The sequence below is a fragment of the Scyliorhinus torazame genome, chromosome 1 (genome assembly GCF_047496885.1).
Source record: "Scyliorhinus torazame isolate Kashiwa2021f chromosome 1, sScyTor2.1, whole genome shotgun sequence".
Classification (NCBI taxonomy): domain Eukaryota; kingdom Metazoa; phylum Chordata; class Chondrichthyes; order Carcharhiniformes; family Scyliorhinidae; genus Scyliorhinus; species Scyliorhinus torazame.
The window spans coordinates 376,833,997-376,847,075 of record NC_092707.1 but is presented as its reverse complement, the minus strand read 5'-3'; the positions used below and the strand labels follow the sequence as shown (position 1 = coordinate 376,847,075).

General features: G+C 46.4%; 1 protein-coding gene across 4 annotated transcripts in view; it reads left to right on the top strand.

Moving 5' to 3' along the window:
* The window catches only part of LOC140426703 (glutaminyl-peptide cyclotransferase-like), a 100,915-nt gene that overhangs the window by 61,904 nt on the left and 25,932 nt on the right, over window positions 1-13,079 (top strand). For all 4 annotated transcript variants that reach the window (XM_072511805.1, XM_072511796.1, XM_072511814.1 and 1 more), the window contains exons 3-5: window positions 4,025-4,306; window positions 6,254-6,427; window positions 11,140-11,239. In XM_072511805.1, the coding sequence (XP_072367906.1) occupies window positions 4,025-4,306; window positions 6,254-6,427; window positions 11,140-11,239 (556 nt within the window). The remainder of the gene's footprint in view (window positions 1-4,024; window positions 4,307-6,253; window positions 6,428-11,139; window positions 11,240-13,079) is intronic.

Below are 13,079 nucleotides of genomic sequence, written 5' to 3'. Positions count from 1 at the left end.
CCCACATCTAATCGCCAGAGTGCACGCTGCTCCCTCTCCTCTCCTAGTTCCAGGTCCACCCAATGTGGGGCATGATCCGAGATAGCTATGGCTGAATACTCAGTTTCTTCCACCCTCGAGATCAACAACCTTCCCAAAACAAAAAAATCTATCCGGGAGTACACCTTATGAACATGGGAGAAGAAGGAGAACTCCCTAGCCTTCGGTCTAACAAATTGCCATGGATCCACTCCCCCCATTTGGTCCATAAACCCCTTAAGCACCTTGGCCGCTGCCGGCCTTCTTCCGGTCTTAGATCTGGATCTATCTAACCCTGGGTCCAGCACAGTGTTGAAGTCTCCCCCCATTATGAAGTTTCCTACCTCCAGGTCCGGTATACGTCCCAGCATCCGCGTCATGAATCCCGCATCATCCCAATTCGGGGCATATACGTTAACCAACACGACCTCCATTCCCTCCAGCCTGCCACTCACCATCACATATCTGCCTTCACTATCTGCTACAATGCTCCTTGCTTCGAATGATACCCGTTTCCCCACCAGTATGGCCACCCCTCTATTCTTTGCATCCAGCCCTGAATGGAACACCTGTCCCACCCATCCTTTCCTTAACCTAACTTGGTCCGCCACCTTCAGGTGCGTCTCCTGGAGCATAGCCACGTCTGCCCTCAGTCTTTTCAAGTGTGCGAACACTCGGGCCCTTTTAATCGGTCCATTTAGGCCTCTCACGTTCCACGTGATCAGCCGCACTGGGGGGCTACCTGCCCCCTTCCCGTGTCAACTAGCCATCACCCTCTCTAGGCCAGTCCCACGTCCCGATTCCGCGCTCCCACTCGTTCCCCAGGTGGCGCATTCCAGCCCCGACCACCCTTTCTTTAGCCAGTTCCTCTTTGATTTCTGCAGCAGCAACCCAGTTATCTCCCCCCCCCCACCCCCGCTAGATCCCCATCTAGCGTGATTGCTCCCCCCATATTACTTCCGCAAGTCAGCTGACTTCAACTGACCCCGGCTTCTCCCGCTCACTCCTTGACCCCCCCGTGTGGGGAACTCCCATCTACCTTGCGCCTATCTTCCCGCCATCACCTTTTTGGTGCGGGAACAAGGACAGTAGGCTCCATATTCTCTGTAGCTGTCCCGCCCCTTGTGGCGCAGCTCCCTCTCCCGCCCCACTCCCATTCCTCATCCTCCGCCTATGTCCCTTCTTTCCCCCCACCGGCGCCCACATTTCTTAGTGTCCCCCCCCTTCCCAATTTACATCTCTATATACATCGACAGTGACATTTCCCTCTAATATCAGTCCCTCAGTTCCGATCCAGTTTCTCGTCTTTAATAAAGGTCCATGCTTCTTCCGCCGTTTCGAAGTAGTGATGTCTCTCCTGGTACGTGACCCATAGTCGCGCCGGCTGCAGCATCCCGAACTTCACCTTCTTCTTGTGTAACACCTCCTTGGCTCGATTAAAACTCGCCCTCCTTCTCGCCACCTCCGCACTCCAATCCTGGTACACCCGTACCACCGCATTCTCCCATCTACTACTCCGTACCTTTTTGGCCCATCTCAGAACCACTTCTCTATCATTAAAGCGGTGAAATCGCACGATTGTCGCCCTAGGTGGTTCTCCCGCCTTTGGTCTCCTCGCAGGGACCCGATGAGCCCCCTCCACTTCTAAGGGGCCCGAAGGGGCCTCAGCTCCCATCAGCGAGCTTAGCATCGTGCTCACATAAGCCCTGCAGTCCGCTCCTTCCACTCCCTCAGGGAGACCCAGGATCCGAAGGTTCTTCCTTCGTGCTCTGTTTTCTAGGGCCTCAATCCTCTCAATGAACTTTTTGTGGAGCGCCTCGTGCGTCTGTGTTTTGACCGCCAGGCCCAGGATCTCGTCTTCATTATCCGTCACCTTCTGCTCCACCACGCGGAGCTCTGTCTCCTGGGTCCTTTGTGCCTCCTTAAGCCCCTCAATTGCCTGTAGCATCGGGGTCAGCACCTCCTTCTTAAGTAGCTCCACACACCGTCTTAAGAATTCGTCTTGATCGGGCCCCCATGTCGCCTGGGCTTTCTCCGCCGCCATCTTGCTTCTTTTTTCCTCCTGTCCCTATCGCGAGGATTCTTCGCGATGTAGCCGCCGCCGCCGATATTTTTCTCTTTCGTTGGGGGGGGGACTCCCTATTAACTCACCCCACACCGGGTTTCATCCTGAAAAAATTCCCCGTTGGGGCTCTTAAAAGAGCCCAAAGGTCCGTTTGAGCTGGAGCCGCCGAAACGTGCGGCTTAGCTGGGCATCGCCGCAACCGGATGTCCTTCATCAGTTCCCCTCTGACCACTGCCTTCAACGCCTCCCAGCCCACTCCCACCTGAACCCCTCCGTTGTCATTAAGCTCCAAGTACCTTCCGATACACCCCCTCACTCTTAGACATACCCCCTCATCCGCCAACAAGCCCATATCCATTCTCCAGAGTGGGTGCTGTTCTTTTTCCTCTCCTACCTCCAGATCTACCCAATGCGGAGCGTGGTCCAAAATGGCTATGGCCGTATACTCCGTCCCTGTCACCTTTGGAATCAGCCCCGCCCCTAATGGCGCATTTCCCTTCTCCATCCCCTTTCATTCCCACCGGCGCCCACAGTTCCTCATGCTCCCCCCTCCCCCCCCAACGAGGGGAAGAGAGAAAAGTTACAGGGTCGAAGGATTAACAAATTGAGAAAATCATCCCCCCCCCCTTCCCCTTCCTCGTCCCACATAATCACCCCACCACTTTATCCCAGAAGCTCTTTCTCTCGCCAGACTATTCCAGCTTCTCGTCCACAATGAATGTCCACGCCTCTTCTGCCGTCTCAAAGTAGTGGTACTTCCCTTGGTGTGTGACCCACAGTCTCGCCGGTTGCAACATTCCAAATTGAACCTTCTTTTTGTGAAGCACCGCCTTAGCCCGATTGAAACTTGCCCTCCTTCTCGCCACCTCCGCACTCCAATCCTGGTATACGCAGATCACCGCGTTCTCCCACCTACAGTTCCGAGTTTTCTTCGCCCATCTGAGGACCGTCTCTCTGTTGTTGTAGCGGAGAAACCTCACCACTATAGCTTGAGGTATTTCTCCACCCTTTGGTCTTCGCGCCAGAACTCGATAAGCACCCTCCACCTCCAAGGGGCCCGTCGGGGCCTCCGATCCTATTAGCGAGTGAAGCATCGTGCTTACATATGCCCCGACGTCCGCCTCCTCTGCGCCTTCGGGAAGACCCAGGACTCTTAAATTCTTCCTCCTCGAATTATTCTCCAGTGCTTCCAACCTCTTCAGACACCTTTTGTGCTGTGCCTCGTGCGTCTTTGTCTTCACCACCAGGCCCTGTATTTCATCTTCGTTTTCAGCAGTCTTTGCCTTCACGACCCGAAGCTCCAGTTCCTGGGTCCTCTGCTCCTCCTTTAGCCCTTCAATCGCCTGTAATATCGGGGCCAACAGCTCCTTCTTCAGCTCCTTCTTCAGCTCTTCCACACAGCGCCGCAGGAACTCTTGTTGCTCTGGGCCCCATAACAAACGGCCTCCTTCCGACGTCATCTTGTTCCGAGCTTCCCTTCCTTGCCGCTGCTCCAGAGGACCTTCTGCAATCCGGCCGCTATCCTCTCCTTTTTCCATGTGTGTCCGGGGGGGATTCCCTTCTAGTTTACCGCACAGTAATTCTGGCCGTTTAAATTGCCGTTGGGGCTCTTAATAAGAGCCCAAAAGTCCATTCCAACGGGAGGTGCCGAAACGTGCGACTCAGCTGGTCATTGCCGCACCCGGAAGTTGCTTGCCAAGGTTATTAAGGGACATGGAGGCAAGGAAGGCAAATGGAAGCAGAATAAAGAACCATTATTATTACAATGAGTAGAAGAATTGGTTCACAAACTGAATTTCCTACTCCTGCCTATTTTCCATTATGTTACTGAGCCTCCACGAAGAAAACAACTCAATTGAAATTTCAAAATCGAATGTTTTTAACTGGCTACTTATTCAGCTGCTGTGAAAATTAAGCCTTAAAAATTATTTTCCTCCATAGTTCATCGTAAATCAGTTAGATAAACTCCAGGCTGGCTGGAAAACTGAAGAGGACACTTTCCAGGATGCGATACCCTATGGAACAGTCACATTTTCAAATATCATCAGTACACTGAATCCTTCAGCTAAACGAAGGCTGGTGCTGGCTTGTCACCATGACTCGAAATACTACAACAAGTGGTGGTATAGTAGGGCGTACGTGGGCGCCACTGATTCAGCAGTACCATGTGCTATGATGTTGGAACTGGCTCGCGCACTGGACAATATGCTACTTCAGACGAAGGTACTGCTTAATGTATGGTACATTACAACACATGCATTGTGAATAATTAACCTGGTAAATTATTACGTAAAATTTTTGGTTATTTGACATCTCAAGTCTTATCAAGAAGAATGTTAAGATGTCAATTTAAATATTTTTGTACATTGTGCGTTAGAAGAACATCCACCTTTTAAAGCCATTTACATTTTTAAAAATAACCTTTTTCTGCATTTTCACATTCTAGGAGGTATTTACTTGAAGGATCACTAATATACTCATAGTGAAGGATCATTAGTGAAGGATCACTATACTCTTGGTGGTATTGGTGAAGTTTGGCAGACGCCATAGCAAAACGTGCGGCCGCCACTGATCAAACAGTATTTTGGGAGAAGGGGATTTCAAATTGGGTGCAATTCCTATAGTGTTCCCCAGATGCGCCTAGGTACCCCATGCATTAATTCAACCAATTGCCATCAAAGCCAGCCACAGCAATATACTAAACAGACTGGGGTGAACACCAGGTTAAAGTTCAACAGGTTTGTTTTGAATCACTAGCTTTCGGAGGGCAGCTCCTTCATCAGGTGAGTGCCGTCCACCGGGACTAAGCAGTCTTCCACTGGCTATGAAACCAAAGAGAAAATGCTGGAAAATCTCAGCAGGTCTGACAACATTTGTAGGGCGTGAAAAGGGCTAATGTTAGGAGTCCAGATGGCATTTTGTCAAAGCTTCCACTTCCACTGGTCTAGGTGGATGTGGAGGCTGTGTTTGGGAGGGCAAAGGTGGGAAACACACTGGGGTGGGGAAGTACAATGACGGCATGGCGTGGGGAAGGCCACAGGCCAGGGATAGTGTGCCAAAATGGAGTTCCAGGCCATTAACACTCGTTGCTTAAAAAGGTTTTTCCCCACATCCCTCTTGCATCTCTTATCCACAGTTATTCTGTGTGCCCTAGTCCTTGTACCATCAAGTAATGGGATCAGCTGTTTTTCATTCATCTGATCTAAACCTCTCATCATTTTGTTCACTCTATCAAATCTCCCCTCAATCTCCTTTGGTCCAAGGGGAACAATCCCAGCTTGTCCAATCTAACCTTACAGCTAAACTCCTGCATCCTCTCAATGACCCTCACATCCTTCCTGAAGTATGGTGACCAGAACTGGATGCAGTTATCTAATTGTGGCCTAAGCACAGCTTTATACAGATTCAGCATAACTTACTTGCATTTGTACGGAATGCCTCTATTTATGAAGCCCAAGATACCATACGCTTTGCGAACTTTGCTCTCAATGTGTCCTGCCCCGACACAGCTCTGTGCACAAGCACCCAAAGTCCTTCTGCCCTGTACACTATTTAGAACTTGTCATAACTATATTATCTCTCATAGAACATAGAATTTACAGTGCAGAAGGAGGCCATTCGGCCCATCGAGTCTGCACCGGCCCTCGGAAAGAGCACCCCACTTAAGCCCACAACTCCGCCCCATACCTGTAACCCAGCAACCCCATCCAACCCCTTTGGACACTAAGTGCAATTTAGCATGGCCAATCCACCTAACCTGCATGTCTTTGGACTGTGGGAGGAAACCGGAGCTCCCAGAAGAAACCCACGCAGACATGAGAACGTGCAGACTCCGCACAGCCAAAATACATCGCTCGCATTTCATAGTACTAAATTGCATCAGCAACTTGTCTGGAGTTTAAATTGGTAACATTATGAAAATAGTGATATAAGTGAATAATCCAATTTATAATAGCATCTCTAACATTACATTCCAAAGTGCTATAATGATTTATGGACTAGCCCAGGCTGGTGTTTTGTTTCCTAAGTGTGATCTATATTTTTATTCCAACATTTAATTGAGTTTTAATGTTTGAAAATGTCCCAGCAGAAATCTAAAGTAAGCAATCTGGATATTCAAATTTTATGTGGGGTAAAGGTTTACACCTAAATTATTTCTCTTTCATTCAGAATGTTAGTGGCAGGCCAGATCTTACCCTGCAGCTCATTTTCTTTGATGGTCAAGAAGCAATTGAATACTGGTCTGAGATTGACTCTCTATACGGTTCCCGACATTTGGCAAAGAAGATGGAGATGACGAGACATCCATTTGGTGCCAGTGACACCAACCAGCTGCACGGAATTGTAAGTACTGACTGCCATGGAAACAGAGACCAATGCAAAATGTGGTTATTATCAGGTCAGTAGGCAAGATATACTTCCCTAAAATGTTGAAGAAAAACTGTGCAGCTTTTATCAGTCATAGATAAAAGATTAGAGTTCATTGGATACTTGTGTTAATGGCACTGTTGTTTGATAGTTGAGGTTTAATTCAGGCCGATGTGGGGGTCAGGATACCTGGTTAATGAGCAGGACAGCTGTTGGCTGCTTCCACACGCGCCCACAAATCCTATCACGGCTGCTAGCTCTCGCGCGCCAGAGGCCCATAATGGGATTTGCGCAGGCAAGATCTCAGAATTAGATGTTCCCTGCCCCCTCGCCGGTGATGTGATTTCCATTATTTTTAATATATTTAAATATTATTGCACTGCTTTACGTCGTATCTTCCAGTCTCGTTGAGAGCCCAATGTCCCCAGGCGCCCATTTCCATGGGGCTTGTGTGTGATGAGGAGGGGTGCACATGGGAAGTGCGAGCAGGGGGAAGTGCCCCTCTATATCTCCATGGTAGGGGTAACCCTGAAGCCTTTGGGGTGTCCTCCGTGGCTGTGGGGGCAAGTGTACATTTAGAGCACTCTTTAAAGATGGCGCCCTGATCTCTGTATAGCTGATCTTGCCAGTTCTGAGGCCCTGCCCTGCCAGAGTGACGGTGAAAAACATGGCCACTGGTATTTTTCAAAATAATCTTTATTGTCACAAGCAGGCTTACATTAACACTACAATGAAGTTACCGTGAAAAGCCCTCAGTCGCAACATTCCGGTGCATGTTCAGGTACACAGAGGGAGAATTCAGAATGTCTAATTCACCTAACAAGTTGTGCTTGGAGTCCGAGGAGATAGGAGAGGTGCTAAATGAATATTTTTCGTCAGTATTCACACAGGAAAAAGACAATGTTGTCGAGGAGAATACTGAGATTCAGGCTACTAGACTAGAAGGGTTTGAGGTTAATAAAGAGGAGGTGTTAGCAATTCTGGAAAGTGTGAAAATAGATAAGTCCCCTAGGCCGGATGGGATTTGTCCTAGGATTCTCTGGGAAGCTAGGGAGGAGATTGCTGAGCCTTTGGCTTTGATCTTTAAGTCATCTTTGTCTACAAGAATAGTGCCAGAAGACTGAGGATAGCAAATGTTGTCCCCTTGTTCAAGAAGGGGAGTAGAGACAACCCCGGTAACTATAGACCAGTGAGCCTTTCTTCTGTTGTGGGCAAAATCTTGGAAAGGTTTATAAGAGATAGGATGTATAATCATCTGGAAAGGAATAATTTATTTAGAGATAGTCAACACGGTTTTGTGAAGGGTAGGTCGTGCCTCACAAACCTTATTGAGTTCTTTGAGAAGGTGACCAAACAGGTGGATGAGGGTAAAGCAGTTGATGTGGTGTATATGGATTTCAGTAAAGCGTTTGATAAGGTTCCCCATGGTAGGCTACTGCAGAAAATACGGGGGCATGGGATTCAGGGTGATTTAGCAGTTTGGATCAGAAATTGGCTAGCTGGAAGAAGACAAAGGGTGGTGGTTGATGGGAAATGTTCAGACTGGAGTCCAGTTACTAGTGGTATACCACAAGGATCTATTTTGGGGCCACTGCTGTTTGTCATTTTTATAAATAACCTGGAGGAGGGCGTTGAAGGATGGGTGAGTAAATTTGCAGATGACACTAAAGTCGGTGGAGTTGTGGACAGTGCGGAAGGATGTTACAAGTTACAGAGGGACATAGATAAGCTGCAGCACTGGGCTGAGAGGTGGCAAATGGAGTTTAATGCAGAAAAGTGTGAGGTGATTCATTTTGAAAGGAATAACAGGAAAACAGAGTACTGGGCTAATGGTAAGATTCTGGGCAGTGTGGATGAGCAGAGAGATCTCGGTGTCTATGTACATAGATCCCTGAAAGTTGCCATCCAGGTTGAGAGGGTTGTTAAGAAGGCATACGGTGTGTTAGCTTTTATTGGTAGAGGGATTGAGTTTCGGAGCCATGAGGTCATGTTGCAGCTGTACAAAACTCTGGTGCGGCCGCATTTGGAGTATTGTGTGCAATTCTGGTCGCCGCATTATAGGAAGGATGTGGAAGCATTGGAAAGGGTGCAGAGGAGATTTACCAGAATGTTGCCTGGTATGGAGGGAAGATCTTATGAGGAAAGGCTGAGGGACTTGAGGCGGTTTTCGTTAGAGAGAAGAAGGTTAAGAGGTGACTTAATTGAGGCATACAAGATGATCAGAGGATTGGATAGGGTGGGCAGTGAGAGCCTTTTTTCTCGGATGGTGATGTCTAGCACGAGGGGACATAGCTTTAAATTGAGGGGAGATAGATATAAGACAGATGTCAGAGGTAGGTTCTTTACTCAGAGAGTAGTAAGAGCGTGGAATGCCCTGCCTGCAACAGTAGTGGACTTGCCAACACGAAGGGCATTCAAATGGTCATTGGATAGCCATATGGACAATAAGGGAATAGTGTAGATGGGCTTTAGAGTGGTTTCGCAGGTCGGCGCAACATCGAGGGCCGAAGGGCCTGTACTGCGCTGTAATGTTCTATGTTCTATGTTCTAATATGCTGGGTAGTGGCCCAATCACTCCCTGTCCAAAAAACCTTAGCCGGTGCCTAGACACTTCTTTGTGGGCCTCCTCACAGTCCCAGCAGCGGTCACTACTCTCATCTGGAACTGCAGGGATCACAAGAGCCAGCCAATCAGAGGGTCTGACAGCTCTTGAGGGTGAGATTTCCTTCCACTGAATGGGTAAATCCAACTCTCAGTGTAGTGATCTCTGTATGTGCATGTACATAAGGGGTTAATGTGTAATCAGTAGCACCAGATGATCACTAGAGAGCCATACCAACAGGGGTACAAAAGCAACTGCATTCTGCACTTCTCTCTCTCTTTTGGGTACAGTAAGAAGTCTTACAACACCAGGTTAAAGTCCAACAGGTTTGTTTCGATATCACTAGCTTTCGGAGCGCTGCTCCTTCCTCAGCGCTCCGAAAGCTAGTGATATCGAAACAAACCTGTTGGACATTAACCTGGTGTTGTAAGACTTCTTCCTGTGCTTACCCCAGTCCAACGTCGGCATCTCCACGTCATCTCTTTTGGATGTACTGTGTGTGGTGATATGCATTACTGTAAATACACAAGAGGTTAATGTAAATACACTACGATTAAGTAAACACTAGAGGGAGCACCAGAGACGTCATGACATGCAGACATACAGCTAATGAACACATAGAATAGGACACGACCAATGGGCAGTCAAGACACCCAGAGATGACACTACCACAAGGGGGCATTACACAACCCATATACAAGGACAGGGCACACACGCTCTGTCTCTTTCCACAGGCGACACTTAGAGAGTAGGACAGGGGCAGATCAGAAGCGTCACACCCACCATGTGGCTTCGAGCAGACTGGTTAGTTAGACTGAGTTACTATAGCAAGATTAGCAGGAGAGTTAAACTCATAGAGAACTGTGCTAATGGTTCAATAAATCACATTGAACTTACTTCAAAGTCTGGAGTATCTTTTGGTCAAAGCTGCATCGAGTCTGTTATCCCAGAGTACATAACACAACACTGTGATCAGGACTGGAGTATAAGATTAGCTTAGATTGTTAGTGTCATTGAACATAGTTACTGTAGTTAGATCTTGTTGACCTTATCACTAGTATTAATATTAAAGTAAAGAACTCACGCAATTATTGTTACAGTTACTCAATAACCTTTTGTTACTACTGGACAAGTTCGAGTCTCTTTCATCAAGATTCAGAAAACCTCATCAGCGACGGGTTTGAGTAACACATATTACACTCAGTAGTATATCAAAACATACTACAAAGAAGTGTAATAAAAGACTCAGCTTGTTTTGGCCATGTGCAGCATATCATCCATCTTCTGGGGCAGGGGTGGAGAGCAATATGCTCCCCAGAAACCTCAGGCCATTAAACTTTAGAGAAAGGGTATGTTGATCTGTTTACTTACTTTTATTAAAATTCTCTTTTTATGATATTTTTCAATTGGTTTTAACTAATTTAGTTTAACGTAAAGCTGCCTATCTTCAGCAGTAAAATGAGAGAAGTGGTATTCCACAAGAGTAGGTGCTGGGACCACTCGTGTTCACAATTTACATAAAGAATTTGGTCTTGAGAATATCAAGTGCAATTTCAAAATTTGCAGACAACATCTTATGAGGGGAGGTTTGTGGAGTTTACAGTCAATAAAGAGAAGGATTGAAACTAATTACAGGAAGTCATGAATAAACTTGCAAAATGGTCATGTTATTAACAAATGAACTTATAGATAAGGGACAAGGAGGACACGTGCATTGAAATTAACTGCATAATTATGATAGAAGAAGAGAGTTCTGGGGATTCAGATACATAAATAACTATAAGTAGAGACATGGCTTAATTAGGCTATTAAAAAAAGTTTTCAATACATTTAATTTCACTTCTAGAGGGATAGAATTAAAAAGCAGAGACGTTATATAAGTAAACAAGTTCCAAACGTTCTATTTTTGGGAAGATATTAACATGAGATCAAATCAGTTTACCAGCCGATTTTGTTTTCGTGATTACATTTATACCAGACGAACCAGTTTATTAATTCTATTTGGTAATCATTGGGAATTGAGGTGATTGATTACCTGATAATTTGCTAATATTCTAATTTGTCAAACTGCTTACATTCCCCTTAGGACCTACTTATATTGTTGGATTTACTTGGTGCATCAAATCCAAGATTTCCAAGTTATTTCCCAAACACAGCTCGATGGCATAAAAGACTGCAGCTAATAGGTAACTAAAATTAACTGGAATTATCTTTGATCTGTGCAACAAATTCTGTTCTCTTGCCACAAACCTCATCCCTCTCCCTGACAGTTGTCTGAGGCTCAACCAGACTGTTCACAACTTGGGCATCATATTTGACCCCGAAGTGAACTTCCAGTCACATATCCACACCATCCTCGATTTCTATAGAATCAGTGCAGAAGAGGCCATTCGGCCCATCTAGTCTGCACCGACCCTCTCTGAAAGAGCACCCTACCAAGGCCCACTCCCCCGCCCTAATTCCTAACCCCACCTAACCTGCTCATTCTTGGACACTACGGGACAATTTTATCATGGCCAATCCATCTAACTGGCACATCTCTATATTGCCCTATTTTGCCCCTGCCTCAATTCATCGGCCAAAGTAATCCTCATCCATGCCCTTGTTAGCTCTAAACTTGACTATGCCAATACAGTACAGTACTGGCTCCCTTCTTCCACACTGTAAAAATTTGAGCATATCCAAAACTCTGCTAACCATGCCATGTCTTGTATCATCTACAACGTGTTCACCGAGTTACATTTCTTCCTGGTTGAGCCACACCTCAAATTTAAAACGGTCATCCTTGTTTTCAAATTCCTCCATAGTCTCACTCTTTCCTACCGCTGTAACCTCATCCAGGCCTATAATCTTCAAGAGATATCTTATCTCCTCTAATTCTGCCTCTTAAGTATCCCCGGTTTTAATTACTCTACCAAAGGTAGTAGTAGTTCGTTAACTGGCTAAGACCCTAAGTTCCGGAATTCTCTCTTTAAACCTCTCTTATTCCTTTAAGATACTTCTTAAAATCTACCTCTTTGACTAAGCTTTTGATTATCTGCCATAATGTCTCTTTTTGTGGCTTGGTGTCAAATTTTGTTAGATAATACTGCAAAGTGTCTTGGGAATGTTTTATTACAGTGAAGGCACGATATAAATATAAGTTATTTTTGTTATTGATAAGGAAAATTTATGGGCGGTGGTGGTGTGATGGTATTTTCACTGGGCTATCAATCCAGAAACCCAGGGTAATGCTCTGGGGACCCGAGTTCAAATCTCCACCATTGATAGATGGTGAAATTTGAACTCAATAAAAATCTGGAATTAAAAGTCTAATAACCATGAAATCATTGTCCCTTGTCGTAAAAATGCATCTGCTTCATTAATGTCCTTAAGGAAGGAAAATCTGCCATCCTTACCTGCCGAGCCTCCATGTGGCTCCAGACCCACAGCAATGTGCCTAGCTCTTAAATTCCCTCTGAAATGGTCTAGCAAGCCACTCAGTTCAAGGGCAGTTAGAACATAGAACATACAGTGCAGAAGGAGGCCATTCAGCCCAATGAGTCTGCCCCGACCCACTTAAGCCCTCACCTCCACCCTAACCCTGTAACCCAATAACCCCTCCTAACCTGGTCACTAAGGGCAATTTATCATGGCCAAACCACCTAACCTGCACGTCTTTGGGCTGTGGGAGGAAACCGGAGCACCCGGCGGAAACGCACGCAGGCACGGGGAGAACGTGCAGACTCCGCACTGACAGTGACCCAGCGATGATTGGAACCTGGGACCCTGGCGCTGTGAAGCCACAGTGCCATCCACTTGTGCTACAGTGCTCCCCACAAATTAGGGATGGGCTATAAATGCTCGCCCAGCCAGCGACGTCCACATCCCATAAATGAATTAAAAAATAGCTGACAAATGTTGAACTAAAAGTAAGACTGAAGCTTTTTGGATAGGATAATAATAAGCTGAGCTGTTGTGGCTGGATGTGGGGCTGTCACCTTGCAAAGGGAAAAGTTAAATATGGGAACTATGGAAACTACAGAT